General features: G+C 57.5%; 1 protein-coding gene across 33 annotated transcripts in view; it reads right to left on the reverse strand.

Annotated features, from left to right (window-relative positions):
- The window catches only part of CACNA1G (calcium voltage-gated channel subunit alpha1 G), a 67,209-nt gene that overhangs the window by 4,437 nt on the left and 48,330 nt on the right, over positions 1–14,442 (reverse strand). For 10 of the 33 annotated variants that reach the window (XM_023204484.3, XM_023204492.3, XM_023204481.3 and 7 more), the window contains 7 exons: positions 7,572–7,723; positions 6,703–6,812; positions 5,519–5,652; positions 5,161–5,231; positions 4,964–5,042; positions 4,747–4,868; positions 4,061–4,414 (listed from right to left, as the gene is read on the reverse strand). In XM_023204484.3, the coding sequence (XP_023060252.1) occupies positions 4,061–4,414; positions 4,747–4,868; positions 4,964–5,042; positions 5,161–5,231; positions 5,519–5,652; positions 6,703–6,812; positions 7,572–7,723 (1,022 nt within the window). Of the gene's footprint in view, positions 1–1,295; positions 1,431–3,251; positions 3,396–4,060; positions 4,415–4,746; positions 4,869–4,963; positions 5,043–5,160; positions 5,232–5,518; positions 5,653–6,702; positions 6,813–7,571; positions 7,724–13,112; positions 13,167–14,442 lie in introns of all 33 variants that reach the window. The other 23 variants (XM_023204478.2, XM_023204489.3, XM_023204483.3 and 20 more) reach the window with 10 other exon arrangements.

Here is a 14,442-nt window from a genome sequence, read left to right on the forward strand (position 1 = left end):
AAAAAAGCCAACAGCAGCCCCCACAACCCTGCGCTGTCAGGGGAGGTGATGGGGAGAGGACCCTCCCAAGGAGCAGGGACCAGGCAGCTCAGGAGAGCTTGCAGGTTGCAGGCTGTTCATCCGATTCTTACAGCAGCCCCGGGTCCCAGCACAGGGCCTGGGTTGGGTTCATGTGGGTTGAATGGCAGATGACCACCAGAGGTGTATCACAGCTGGCTCCCTGACCTCCACTTTAACCAATGACTCTGGCAGGTCTGGGATGGGGGTGGAGGCCAAATTCAGCTGCTCCCTTAGTGGACAGACTCGGGGTGGGAGTGGGGTTGTTGTTCTGTTTCAGAGAACGGAGGTACTCAGCCTTGGACTCCAGCATGAGGGAGCCTAGGTTTGTCCTCAGGAGGTTTCTCCATCACCCTGTGGTCCCCTTCCCCCTGAACCCTTCACCCCTTGTTCTCAGGGAGGCTGTAGGAGTCCTGTCCCCATGCAGGCCCAGCCAGTTAAATAGCCCCAGCAGGCCTGAGGATGGCTAAATTGGAGAACAATCTTATTTTGCTTCCCCTCTCAGCCCCAGGCTCCACTCTGCCAGCCACCCAAGACCCCTAGGGACACCCCAGCTGGTCCAGTCCCTCAGCTGGGCCCTCCTCCAACAAGAAGAGGGGAATGGTTGGTCAGTCGGGAGGAGAGGGCTGCTCGCAGTCAGAAGGGACTGGAGCTGGAGAAGGGAAAGGGTAGGGAGGTTGTCAGAGCACAGAGAAGCCCCACCCACCCCACTGAGTTTGGTGAAGACACAGGGACACACAGGGACAGTAACGGAGGAGACAGGAACAGCGCCCCAGGTGAAGAAGGGCATGGCAGTGGTGGCAGAGATGCGGCTCTCACCCACCACGTGGTGTGAAGGTCTCATATTGTTGGGGGGGGGGGGGGGGGAGGAGGCGGGCAGGGACAGGGAGGGCTGGCTTGCACAGGGCTCCAAATGCATAGACTGACTCTGATGACAACTGTCCTGGGCCGTGTCACTCCTGGATTCACTTTTTCATAATGGCTGCCCCTATACCCTTCAGGGCAAGGCCCCAATTTAATCTTCTCTAATCTCTTTGTCCCCTCTTCAGGTGGGGCACCTGAAGACCTTCTGACAGCAAAGCATGGGCCACCGAGGGCCTGACAGTTGATGCCTCTGGGTGGAACCTGGCAGCACACTGAGAGGAGGCAGCCAGGACCCTCCCTGGGCCGATCTGGAGCCCTGCAGCCAGCCCAGCCCCGGGGGTGGCCGGGAGCAGTGAGGGCAGTGTGTTATGTACATTGCTCTCCGGGGCACTAAGTAAGAGTGTGTGCATGTCATCAGGCAAAGAGTCATCCGTCAGAGCTAGAGAGCAGGACGGTTCAGACACAATCTCTGACGTCAGAGACAGAGCCTCCATCTCAGCTAGAGGGATCTAGACAGGGAGAGAGATGATCAGGCATGAGAAACCAGGACAGCACACAGCACACACGCGCGTGCACACACACGCGCTCTCTCTCAGTCCCCACTTCCCCCTTTTCACGAAGCACGGGGGGTGGGGGGAAGGCATCCCTTCTCTCGCCCCACCCTTTCCCCAAACAAGCTGACAATGCCTCCCCGCACCCACTTCAACCCCCTGCTCTGATCAGAGAGGCTGCGGCAGGCACTGAAGAGCCAGAGCAAACACTGACAAAGCGAGGAGACACAGAAACGCATTCTAAAGATACCCCAGGAGCCTTCCCAGCCCCTCCCACACCACCACCACCCAGGGAGGGAGCAGGAGGACCGAGGGCTTTCGACTCTCAAAAAGATAATACCAAAAAAAAAAAAAATGAAGAAAGGCCAGCAAAGCACTGTCTCTCCTATGGCACAGACAGAGAGGCATGGGGGGCGCCAGGGACAATGCCGCCAATCTGATGGCTGTTTTCTGCCTATTCTCTCGGCTTCCAACAGCCTGGCTGGACTTGGCCTGCCCCCGGATCCTGGCTTCTCCCCTCGTGGGCCCTCCTCCGCCTGCCTGCAGCCTGCCCGCCCTCTCCAACTTGGGCTCTGGGAGGTGCTCTCCTCCCATTGGCCTGAAGTGGGCACACTCCAGTGGGCCGCCACACCATCTGGCTGACTCACCTGGGACCCAGGGGGTGCCTCAGTGCCCACAGGATGCTAGGGGACAGTTGGGCCATCCCTCCCGGAGCCCCATCACCTTCCCATCATGTCCTCTTCTCCCACAACCTTTCCCTGTGAGCCTCTTTCAGGAAGGGGAGGCCTCGGAAAGGGACTCACTTTCCCACGATCGTTCTAGGTCATTGCCAGATCCCAACAAGAGGCAAGATCCCTTTCCACGTGACGATCACTGTCCATTTTTTTTGGATCAGGCTAAAGGCTTCCTAAGAACCTGTCTGCCCACCACCCAAAAGGGCCTCTGGAGGACTCGGCTTTTCTATCTCCAACTGACACCTGTCTCCAACTCCAGATCTGCAGCCTCTCACCTAGGTGGAGGGAGGGTGGGGCCCACTGTCACGTGGTAGTGGGTGGTGGTGGGGGGATCAAGGGGAGGAGAGGAGGGCAGGAGCAGCCCAGAAAGCAGAAGACCTGGAATTAGATGAGACTGGGGGAGAGGGCCATGTGGTGCTGTGGGAAGGGGCTAAACTTGGGCAGGAAACCAAGTCCTATTTCACACCAAGTTCTCAAAATCCACTCCCAGCCGGAGCCTTCTATCTCTCCCAGGACAGAAATCAGTGGCTCCTGACAGCACTCACCATGCCCAGTGGGCTCCACGGCTCAAAAAGCCACCAAACCGAGGACTGGCAAGTGTGTGCTGGACACGAGCGGACAGACAGACTGCAGCTTGGCAGCGGGCTGCCTGGCCACCCACACTGTCTCCGGAAGCCCTCCTCCCAGGATCTACCTCCTTCCCTCCACCCCCTAAGGTCCCACTGCTAACTTATCTTCTGCCCCATCCCCACTTTTCTCTTCCAGATTCTTACAAATCCCCTCTCCCCTCCCCAAGCTCCTTCTCCACATACCCTTCTCATCAGAGGGGCAATCTCAGTAGCCCTGCCTTCCAGCTCTTTTCTGGAGGTGATCTCAGCCTAGAAGCAGCCCCGACTGTCTCTTGCACTCAACTGAGGCCCCGAGGCTGCACTTTCTACAGATACCCAGTGAGCAGGGAACACCCTCAGCTTGCCCAGAAGCATGGCACAGCGTGGCACAGCCCGGCGCGGTCAGGGGAGAGGGCACAGCACAGGGGCACAGTAACCTGTGGGTCGGAGCCGCCCAGGCTGGGGGCAGAAGGGAAGGCAGAGGGCTGGCCACCTGGGCCTGCCAGCTCGTCCATCAGCTTCAGCTCCCATTCCAGGGAGCCCTGGATCAGCAGGGATATGGTGTCAAACAGCTGCCTGTCCTGGGGAGCCAGCCCGTAAGGGGAGCCGGAGAGGCAGGGGAGCAAGGGTCAGAGGGCAGTGATGGGAAGTGTCGTGGAAGGGGATTGACGAGAGACACAGGGGCAGAAAGAGGTGAAACCCATACAACACACATGCACATGCGCGCACACACACACAGCAACAAAGAGACAGAGGAGGGGGTGGGGAAGAGGGAAGGTGGGAGGAGGAAGAAAAGATGGGAGATAGAAGATGAGTAGAGCCCACGTTGGTGGGGAGAGAGAGAGAGAGGTAAAGAAAAGATAAAAAGGATGGAGAGATGGAAGAGAATCAGGCAGGTTAAAGGGTACGTAGGAAAGAGATTTGGCAGTTGGGCAAGGGTAAGAAAGAAACAGGAAGGAAACAGAAAACTTAGCCTTGAACCTATGAGTCAGGAAGGGGAGGCCAGACCAGGCTGGAGGAGCAGGGCATGGCTAAGCTGGCCTGTCTGCCCGGGTAGCCCTGTGGGGTGAGTGTGGCAGCCATCCCTGGGGAGGGGCAGTGACTGCTCGCTCAGTATCCAGGAGGGAGGGCAGGAGGCTCCAGGAGGAGCCCTAGGGTTTGTGTGCTGCCCGCTTGGCTCCCGCCCGCCACCCTCCATACCCTTCTGCCCCAGCTCCTCTCACAGCCAGGGTGGGTGTCTGCTCACCGTGGGGTGCTCCAGGGAAAAGTGGGAGGCTGATCTCGCATGGGCCGCTGGGTGCAGGGCCCCGGGCTTGGGGCTGTCGGGGCTGTCGGGGCCCTCGACCCCAGGCCAGAGGAAGGGGCTGCCCAGCGGCGAGTGGGGCTGGGGGCTGAGGGTCTTCATCTCCAGCTCCAGCTCAGCCTCCAGCTCAGCCTCCTCCTTGGCCTCCTTGTTGCTCTCCTCCAGGTGCTTCATCAGCACAGCGATCACCACGTTGACCAGCACGAACTGGGCCGTCAGCACGAAGGACACAAAGTAGATGGGCGAGATGACCGTGTTGTAGCAGGTGGACTCCTGGTCACAGTCCCGGAGGGTGTCCTGAGGTGGGAGGAATAGAGGGGTGAGGCTGGGGAGGACAGTGGTTGGAGCTGTCGTGGAAAATCAGGTCACTGGTGTCACAGAACATTGGAGGAGGGGAAGGAAGGGAAGGAGGGAGTGTTTGGGGGGCAGAGGAGCATTAGATGCTGCCTGGGGAAGTGTGAGTCAGAGCATGTTCCTGGGAGAGGGAGTTCCAGAGTGTTCCAGAGTGTTCCAGCACAGGGGAGAGAAGGTCACATGCTTTTATCTGTGGCCAATTCATCTTCCCAAGGAATCCTAGCTCAGGAAGTGGGGCTGCCTCCCTGGAGCCTAGGCCAACCCTGGGCCCTTACCTTCATAATGCCGTTCCAGTTGTCACCTGTGGAGACTCGGAAGAGGGTTAGGAAGGCCATGCCAAAGTTCCGAAAGGTGGCATGCCGGCCCAGGCCCTCACAGGGGTGTGTCTCGTCACACTCTGGGGGAGGAGGGAAAGGGGGAGAGGCCCATGTTAGTCCAGGAGCCCCCTGGTCTCCAGCCCTGGCTCCCGCATCCTCCCCTACTCCAACTCACCCAGGTCTCCAAAGAGCTCCACGCCCAGAGCTGCAAAGATGAAAAACAACAACATGAAGAGAAGTCCCAGGTTCCCCACCTGGAAAAGAGAAGAAGAAATAGAAACGATGCCGCTGGGTCTCCCAGTCAGCTTCTCTGAGCCCCTGCCCTCTGGAAAGCACCTCCCCCTCCCCAGAGGCCCCCCACTTTCCGGCTACCTGGGGCAGGGCCTGCATCACCGTGTCCAGCAGCGCCCGCATGCCCACAGCCATCTTCAGCAGCTTCAGCACTGCAGAACAGGACAATGTCATGAGCTGGCCCCTTTGGGTCCCTGGCCAGACAGCTGGCAGAGTCAGGGCCAGGGCTGGGCTGGGGCTGCTGGGATGGCCGTCCCCGGGCCAGCCAGGTTGCATCCCCACCCTCAGCCCTGTCCCCAGCCTCCCTTGGCAGAGGCTGGGAGAAAGACCGCTGGGAACCCACAGCCACCCAGGCCTTGGCCAGCCACAAAGCCGACCCTTGCTCTCTCTCCCCAGGCAGGTCACCCTGGGAGGGCAGGTGCGTGGGCTGGGCACCAACCTCGGGCAATGCGCAGCACCCTCATGATGCGGATGATAGTGGGGTTGATGGGCAGGGAGGCATTGACCTCGATTTCCTCCAGCGTGATGCCCATTATGGACAGCAGCACAATGGCCAGGTCCAGCTGGTTCCACCTGGAAAGCCCAGAACACAGCTCCCTGAGTGGGGGGAGGGGTTCCTGGAGGAGGGGGCAGCTGTGGCACAGAAACACAGGGCTGGAAAGGAAGGCAGACATCAGTGGGTCCAGCCTCCCAGCCCACAGAGAAGGGGTGTGGCTTATCTAAGGCCACACAGACAACTGGTGGCATGAGTAGGACGAGGACTTTAGCTCAAAAGCCTCTGCTTTTCATTTGTATTCATTCTTTTTAAATTTAGCACTTACATGGTGTTTACTATGCGCCCGGCACTTTTAAGGGCTTTACAAATAGGAACTCACACCTGCAGTCCCAGCACTTTGGGAGGCTGAGGTGGGAGGATCACTTGAACTCAGGAGTTCGAGAACAGCCTGGGCAACATACTGAGACCCTGTCTTGACTAAAAATAAAAATAAAAAATAATTAGCTGGGTGTGGCAGTGGGTGCCTGTAGTCCCAGCTACTTGGCAGACCGAGGTGAAAGGACAGCTGGAGCTCAGGAGGTCAAGGCTGCTGTGAGCCATGACTGAATTGCTACACTCCAGCCTAGGCATCAGAGCAAGACTCTGTCTCCAAAAACAAACAAACGAACAAACAGACACCAACCTCAAAACCAAATAGGAATTCATAATCTCACAGCTCTATGATGTGGATACTATTATTTTCTCTCATTTTACAAATGAGGAAACTGAGGCACAGAGAGGTTAAGTAACTTACCCAAGGCCACCAGCTACTAAGCGGTGAGACCAGGATTCAAATCCGGTTCAGGCAGTCTGGCTCCAGGCTCTGTGCTCTTAAGTCCCAGGCTAGGTCACACTGATTTCTAGCTGCCAGCATCCCCCAGGCCCTGTCTTGTCAAATTCTTTCCATGCCTTCCCATCTCCTGGTCCTGGATGGTCCCTAGTCCCCTATATCAGCCACAGGGTAGGGGCTGAACCTCAGGAATTAAGAAAGGTCTTTAGACACTAGGTCTTCCTGGGTATTTCCCCAGGAGACTCAACCCTTTCTATCTCTATGCAAGTCCCCGAGACCCCCCGCCCTTCTCTGTTACCTGTCCTGGAAGAACCGACGGAAACCAAAGGCCACAAGTTTGAAAACTGACTCCAAAACAAAGATGACAGTGAAGATGTAGTTGCAGATCTTCAGAGCTTCATCCAGAATCTGGCAGGGATGGGGGCAAGATGCAAGGTCCCTTAAGGACCAGGGCTGGGGCTTGCCCCAGCCCCTCCATCATACTGCCCAAGTCTGAGAGGCAGAGGGACTCTAAAGAGACCTGTCTTCTCTGTTCCCGCCATGATGGCTGGCCATTAGCCACCACCCCAGAAGGGACTAGGGTACTTATTCACGTGAATTAATCAACCTTATGCTAAAGGATCTTTCTCCTTGGGAAATGGTGAGGTGATCACATGAGAATGTACTAGATGACACAGTATGCCAGGACTGGAAGCGGCCTTGTGCATTACAAATTCAACCCTCTCATTGGACAGATGGGGAAACCGAGGGCTGGAAGACAGCCAAGGAGGGCTGACTGGAGAAGTGGCAAGGTCACAGGAGAGCTGTGGAGCTGGACATTCACTAGAATCTCAACTCCAGGAGGGCAGGCATCCATCTGCCTTCTTTACCCTCAAAGATCCAGAGCGCAGCTCATAGTAGACACTCAACATTTGCTGGTTGAAGAAACCAGGTCCTCCACTCCCTTTCTGTGTGACCTTGGCCACATCAACTAACATCTCTGAGCCTCAGTGTCCTCATCTGTAAAACAAAGATGATACCCACCTCCAAGGGGCACAAGAGGAACCCATGTAACGTGCCCAGCACTTGCTTGGCACAGAGGTACCCTGGCTCAGGCTGTGTTAACCCTGCCCAGAGGTTCCACAGCTGGAGGTGGGGGGGCCAGATGGCTGGTCCACTCGCTCCTACCTGGGGCTGCTGGTAGTGCTCCATGGCCATGGTGACCACGTTCAACCCGATGACACCTGTGATGAAGAGATCCAGGTAGTGGCTGGTGCACAAGTGGTGGACGAGGAGCCGGAAGCGGGAGTAGTCGGAGTAGTAAGGTTTGCACTGGGCTTCTGATGGGGCGAGGGGAAGAGCAGAGCAAGCATCAGGCTCCTGCGCCCTGCACCCCTCCACCCCCAGTCCCTCACAGCCACCAGCCTCTAACGCCAGAGCTGAAACATTCCAGTCATCACCATCCTCGCCCTCCCCACGCTGCCCCTTGGTGGGGGCAGCCGTCTGGGCGTGTCCCCCTCCAAGCATCTGTTGTACTGGCTGCAGTTGAGGGCAGGATGGATCAGGACATGCAGAGCCCCCCACCTACATTAGACGCCAGGTGAGCCCCCTCCCCTAGGCAGCCTCCAAAATCCACCAGCCCCTCATAACATCCTCGACTCAGTGTTCCGCAGCAAGGCCAGATCGATACGATGAAAAACAACCGGTCAGGCTCAGAGGACGCTCCATCAACAGGGAGGCAAAGGCTTTTACTCCTTCACCAAGCTCAGCCCCTTGGGGGAGCAGAGGAGATTACACAGAGCTGGGATTTGGAGATAAAACCGGAGATTGGAAATTGGACATCTTCTTGGCTGGTTGCACTGACCCACCCAGCAGGCCTTCAGAGGGCAGGGCCTGGGTCTCCTGCACCCTCATGTCAGCGAGGGCAGAGGGGAGGCCTTGGGGCTCTGCTCCATCCCAGACTCAAGCTGGGAGAGCCCCACCTGTTGGACTCACCCAGTTTCTAATGAGGCACTGCCCAGCCTGCTCCTGGGTGTTTGGGCAGCCTTAGACTGCAGGCCGGGCTGGAAGCACTGTCTGAGATCTGTCAGAGGCACAATGTTTCTCTTGTGATTAGTGAACCACTTAGTTATGAAAATCACGGAGCCAGAAGGTTGGACTGCCAAGGAGGCAGAATAAATCTGGGGGCAGGAGATTTCAGGGGGCCCTCTTCCAGATGCTGAGGAAGGGCCAGGCCAAGTTGGGGCCCATGTTCTTGGGAAGAGGTTGGGACAGATTGGTCTCTCACGAAGCCATAAAGAAGGAAGAGGCTCCTCATGGGGAGGTGTGCGGCAGCCTCAGGTCCCAGACAGCCCTTCCCTGTCTCGGGAGGTCTAGGAAGAAGCCAGCCAGTGAGGGCTGCAGCCTCTGAGGCCTGAGCCAGGCGGTAGCTGGCTCAGGGGCAGCAGGAAGCTTTGGGCCCAGGCCAGCTCAGATTAACTGTCCTTTCCCATGCATAGGACCATTGAACAGAGAGGTAAACTGAGGCAAGGAGCGGCCTGGGGTGGGCCCCCACCCGAGGCTGAAGGAAGAAGAGCACCCAGGTATTGCACATCCAGCCTCGTGGGCTGCCATGCTCCGGGCCCACCCGGCCACTCTCCAGCATCGGCCTTGAGGTGTGGATGACCACGGAGCTGACAGTCCCCGGCACTCTGCTGCGCCTTAGGCATGCGTGAGGCCATCTTCCTGTTTTCAGAGATTGGCCAGCCAACTGTGGCTCTGTTTGTTCAAGAACACAGCCCCAAGAGTGTGGGGCTGGAGAGCCTGGGGCAAGGGAGGACAGGAGGCTATGGGTCATCCACAACGCGATGGCAGAGGGTAGGCCGGGTGGGCCGGGCCTCTTCCTTCCTTCCTTCAGTACCACAAGAACCAGAGGGCGCTAGTCGCCCTGCGTTGCCTGAGCAGCCGGAACGCTTTCTCTGCATTAATCTCCATAAATGCCGAGAGCACCCGATCCCATTATGCTAAAATATGAATGGAGAATTAACTAAAATGTTTGAATACAATTAGGTTAGAAAAAGCGGCTCCTTGTTAGCCCCATCATTAGCTGAGACAATGTAGAGGAGAGGCTGGGAGAGTTGCCCCCTCTCCCCGTCACCCCAGCCTGACTCTGTAGGCAGTTCCAGGCCAAACGGAGCGGCTGTTCCCACCAGCTCAACCTTCTGGCCTTGCCCTAGGAGTCTGTGGGGTGGGTGGGCTTCAATTCAGCCGGGACCCTCCTCCAAGAGGTCCAGAAGGAAGGCGGGACAGGAGGACTGAGGCAGGGCATCTGCTTAGAGACAGATCCCGGCCCCTGAGGTCTGTACAAAGGCCCCTCCACCCTGGCCCCTACCCCAGACGGCAGTTGCTGAGGCTGCCAGAAATCCCCCATTAGAGCGCAGGTCCAAAGAGTACCAGGCCAATCTGATCAGCATCTCCTCGGGCAACCCCTTTGTTTTTCAGAGAGAGAGAATGAAGCCAGGCAAAAAGTGAGTCATTCAGCTAGCTACGAGGCATGACTGAGCTGGACCTGAACTTCCAGCCCGAGGCCCTCGCCAGTTGCCAGGTGGGTGCAGACACAGGGCTTTGAGGCTTTGGCCCAGAGGATGCCCCTGGCCTCCACAGTTAGGGCCTGGCGATGCCACCCCCCTTTGCTGCTCTCTGGACCTCGGCTCTGCAGGCAAGCACCTGCGTGTGGAAAAGAAATAGAAATCCCCTAGGAGGAGCCTTGGGCAAGCCTGCTGCTTTGAGAGCTCCAACCATAGCCCAGGAGGAGCCTGGACCTGTGGTCACTGATGCATTGGTAGCTGTGGCACCACCTCCCTGCCTTCCACCGGGATGAGCTGCCTTAGGTGGAGAAAATACCAGAGTTAGACAGTGGGGGGAAGGGCACACCTAGGGAGGCCCAGGCCCCCAGTTAGGGGCAGGGAGAAAGGAGGGGTGCAGAAGGAGGGCTGCAAGGCAACAGGCACAGTGAGTTAGTAAGAGTCACGGGGAGCCCAAGGCACGGCCAGGGTGGAGGGTTTGCAAAGGGAAGTGGCAATGAGTAGGCAGAAGACAGGGGTCACTCCCAAGGACACAGGCCCCCCACGGCAGAGGCCACACCTTCAGCTGCCGTGGCCAGGCCTGATCACTGGGTCCCGGCCTGGTGGAAGGAAAGAGGGTGAGTGAGTGGAGGTCGATGCCGCAGGTAGCCAAGGAGAGTGGAACTGGTGTTGGAGGCTTAGTGGTCCCATGGGGCAGCCTAATGACCCGCAGCCCCGGTCCCTCCCTCCATCTGGGAAGCCGGGGTGGACCCAGGCGTCTGGTCAGGCCTATTCCCCTGCTAATCACAGGCTCTGCTCTTCTGCCTTTCCCTAGGTTCTGGCTCTCCCCGTCCTGCTGGGAGCAGCACCAGGACAGGAGTGCTAGCAGGGAGGTGTGGTGCACGTGTTTGATTCCCAGCAGCCCTGGACTGCGTTTAACTCTGTCCCCATCCCCCTGGCGGGTAGACCAGTGCATCTGCACTGCTGTCGGAGAACCTCTGGGGTAAGGCCCAGGAATCTGTGTTTATGTTTTCCAGGTGATTCTTATGCAAGTGGAAGTTTGAAAAGCTCTGGCACAGGCCACGCAGAACTCCAGGTCCTGGGAAGTGGGATTTGGGATGATCTGAGCCCTTACTGGGGGTCTCTGAGTCCTCATCAACAGCCAGGGAAGGTAATTGGTATACACGCCTGTGTGTGCCACCCCAAGATACAGTGGGGTCTATCCACTCCAGGAGCACAGCAGAAGGTACCCGGAATGGGAGTGCAGTGCAAGGGTCATGAGAGTGTTTAGCACTGAGTGGGCGAGTCACATCTTAGGGGCCGTGAGAGTCTGCATGTGTTGATTTCTGGGATAACATCCAAGATGGAAAAGTCTCTGTGGGCCAGCCCTGTTAACACAGGACGTTTTGGGGTGAGTGTGAAAGTGTGCAAACTTCAGTCTACAGACCAGGTGAGCCCATAAGGGAAAAGCTGAAGGCCACTTCTTCCCTCCTTCCCCTCATCCCCTAACAAGTCACGAATTTGCAAGACAGCCTGATGCAGAGATGTGGGGACCCTGGCAATCCAGACACAAGCCAGCTAGAGACTCCTGAGCCCCAGAGAGACAGTCTCTCAATGCCAAACACCACTGCTTAGCCTCCTGGGGCCATAGCACAGACAGCCTCAGGGATGATGTACTGAATGGAGGCTCAGGGGTTTCCTCTTGGGTGGGTCCCTAAGACCCCACAGATCATGATGCCCAACATCCCCAGGGCAGCATCTGCCTGATTCTGGCTTCCGGGGCAGTGGGGAAAGTGGAGAAAGGCACAGCCGGTGGTTCCCAGCATGGGGGTCCTTATGTTCTCTCTCTCTCTCTCTCTCTCTCTCTTTTTTTTTTTGAAATGGAGTCTCGCTCTGTCACCCAGGCTGGAATGCAGTGGCGCGATCTGGGCTCACTGCAACCTCGGCCTCCTGGGTTGAAGCGATTCTCCTGCCTCAGCCTCCCGAGTAGCTGGGATTATAGACGTGAGCCACCATGCCCGGCTAATTTTTGTATTTTTAGTAGAGACAGTATTTTCGCCATGTTGGCCAGGCTGGTCTCAAACTCCTGACCTCATGATCCACCCGCCTCAGCCTCCCAAAATGTTAGGATTACAGGCATGAGCCACCGCCCTGGCCCTTATGTTCTTTCCAATACTTCAAAAAGCTTGAAAGAAACCCTGTACTTTGCCTGTGTTAAGGCCCCACAGACTAATTTAATGACGAAATGGTCTTTCTTTGCCATCGTTTAGTGCGTAACCTTCTGCAGCGCAGAAGCTGTGATTAGCAATTAGATGCACCTCTGATTAGTAAAAATGATGAAAGAAAGTCATTATTGAAGTGCTCGTAACTTCATAAACAGCCTTCGAAAATGTGGGGTCTGTTGCAGGAGATGATAACTGGGGGCCTTGGGGATGAACAGCTTGGGAACCACCAGCTGGAGACATAGTGTTAGGAGGCCCCACAGCTCTGCCATGGACTCCATGAGCCTCCACACCTCCATCTGGGGGCCAGTGGGGGAGAGGGGAGCAGGGAACCGAGGGACCATGGAGGGTGCGCTGGACCAGGAGAGTCTTCCCAGAGACATGGCTCTTAAAGATAAGGACCCAAGTCACTCCCAAATCTTTGGCTTTTTTTGGGAGAAGCTCGTGGCCAACTCAGGCCTTTGATTCCCAATTCCTGCTGTTTGTAGCGATGACGCAGCCACCGTGATCACTTGATTATTAATGAGTCTGTTCAATTATTCATTGTTACATTTTTAAAACAAATCCTTCCCCTCTCTGCTCCTCTCATCCTGCTCCCTTGGATCAAAGTCTCCCCTCAGACAAAAGGAGACAGGAGAGATTTGCAGCTCTAATAATTGACGGGTGAGCTACAGGGAGGAGGCACAGGAGGGAAGAGGCAGCGGGAGGTGGGGAGCTTGGCCGGCCGAGGAAGCCCTTGCTGGGAAGGTAGGCTCTCCGCAGGGCGTCGGCAGAGAGGCCTCAGGCCCTCGCCTCCCGTCCAGTTTGACGCAGGCCTGCGAGATGCCCAGCGCTTCAGCCCCTGCCCTCCTGGGGGCCCCAGGGACCCTCACCCCTTCACCCCAAGAGGATAGAATCAATGAGCCATGGGGAGGGGGTGAAGAGCATGTCCCCACGCGCATAAGCCCGCACCCCAGACGCAGTACCTGACGCAGCGCTGGCTGAGCTGCCGGAAGCAATTACATCGTCCAGCATTAGATCTAAAAGAACGAAACACGACATTGGTCACTGGCTGGACCAGGTGCGCTGGGCAGGGCCCCTCAGGGGCGGCTTCCCCTCAGCTCCCACCTCACTCTGCCTATGGGTGGGGTGAGTTGCGTATGGGTGGCTGGCTCTGAATGTCCAGCCCAAAGCTGGGGGCACAGGGCACTTGAGGAAGACAAGCAATGTGGCTAGCTGGTCAGGGTCAAGGGGCAGGGAGACACCCAGGAGGGGCAGGCAGCCAGTCATAGGAACAGATGTCCACTTCTCCTGCACTGTGGCCTCCGCTGCACCTGAGACTACTACAGACCCCAGAAGGGGAGCCAGCTGGGCAGGCAGGGGCCACAAGTGCCGCCTGCCAAAAGAATTCCATCTGCCAGACTGTGAGGAAGGGGTGGGGAGGATGGAGCAGGCGTGGGAGCGTGGCCACTGGGGACAGTGCACCTGCTCAGCTGCAGACATCCACAGGGAAGCCGAGCCCGGATCCCTACCCGGAGCTGAGCAGAAGGTCTTGGGGGTGCTGATAGTGAGGGTGAGGGACATGAAGAATGGCACCTCCCATTGCTGCCCAGAGGCCAGCGTCTCCCCCACGTCCTGGGGCAGCTTCCGCGGTCCACAGGGAACACAGGCCCCCTCCCACCCCCACCCTCGTCTGCAACTCCCACACTCTCTGCCCTCCTCAGAGTGCCTCTCCCAGGCCACGGGAGATAAAGCTGAGGGCAGAGGGGAGGCAGGGGCACGGCAATCCCTCACTCATTTGGTGGTACTCACATGTGAACACACCAAAGGCAAACTCAGGCCATCGCACCCATCTTATCGGCGGAAGGAAGACGGTTTGTTTGAAAAGGTGAAGAGAGCATAGGAAACCCTCACCCCAAACAGAGAGACACACAGACAGACACACAAAGGCTTAGAGAAACCCACACACAAAGACACTTAGAGAGACGTGGGCTGTGACTGAGAGAGAGAGGCGTGGAGATTACACTGCACCAGGCAGACGGGAGCCCTGGAGCCTGGGAGAGAGGCAGACAGGTGCAGACGCACCTGGGGATGGCCCAGAAACAAAGTGGCCTCGGCGCCTGCCGCGTCTCTCACATCCTTCCTGGCCCGTCTTCTCACTTAGTCTCGGCCCACCCGTGGCATAAGGGCATGAGGACGATGAATGGGGGCTTCACCCACCCAATGCCAAGAGGTGCTGGGGAGCACTGGTGAGGAGGTGAGGGGCTGCAGGGCCCCGGGTTATTCCACAACTTCCCCAAGCCAAGGGGAGTTTTC

The sequence above is a fragment of the Piliocolobus tephrosceles genome, chromosome 16 (assembly GCF_002776525.5).
Source record: "Piliocolobus tephrosceles isolate RC106 chromosome 16, ASM277652v3, whole genome shotgun sequence".
Taxonomy (NCBI): Eukaryota; Metazoa; Chordata; class Mammalia; order Primates; family Cercopithecidae; genus Piliocolobus; species Piliocolobus tephrosceles.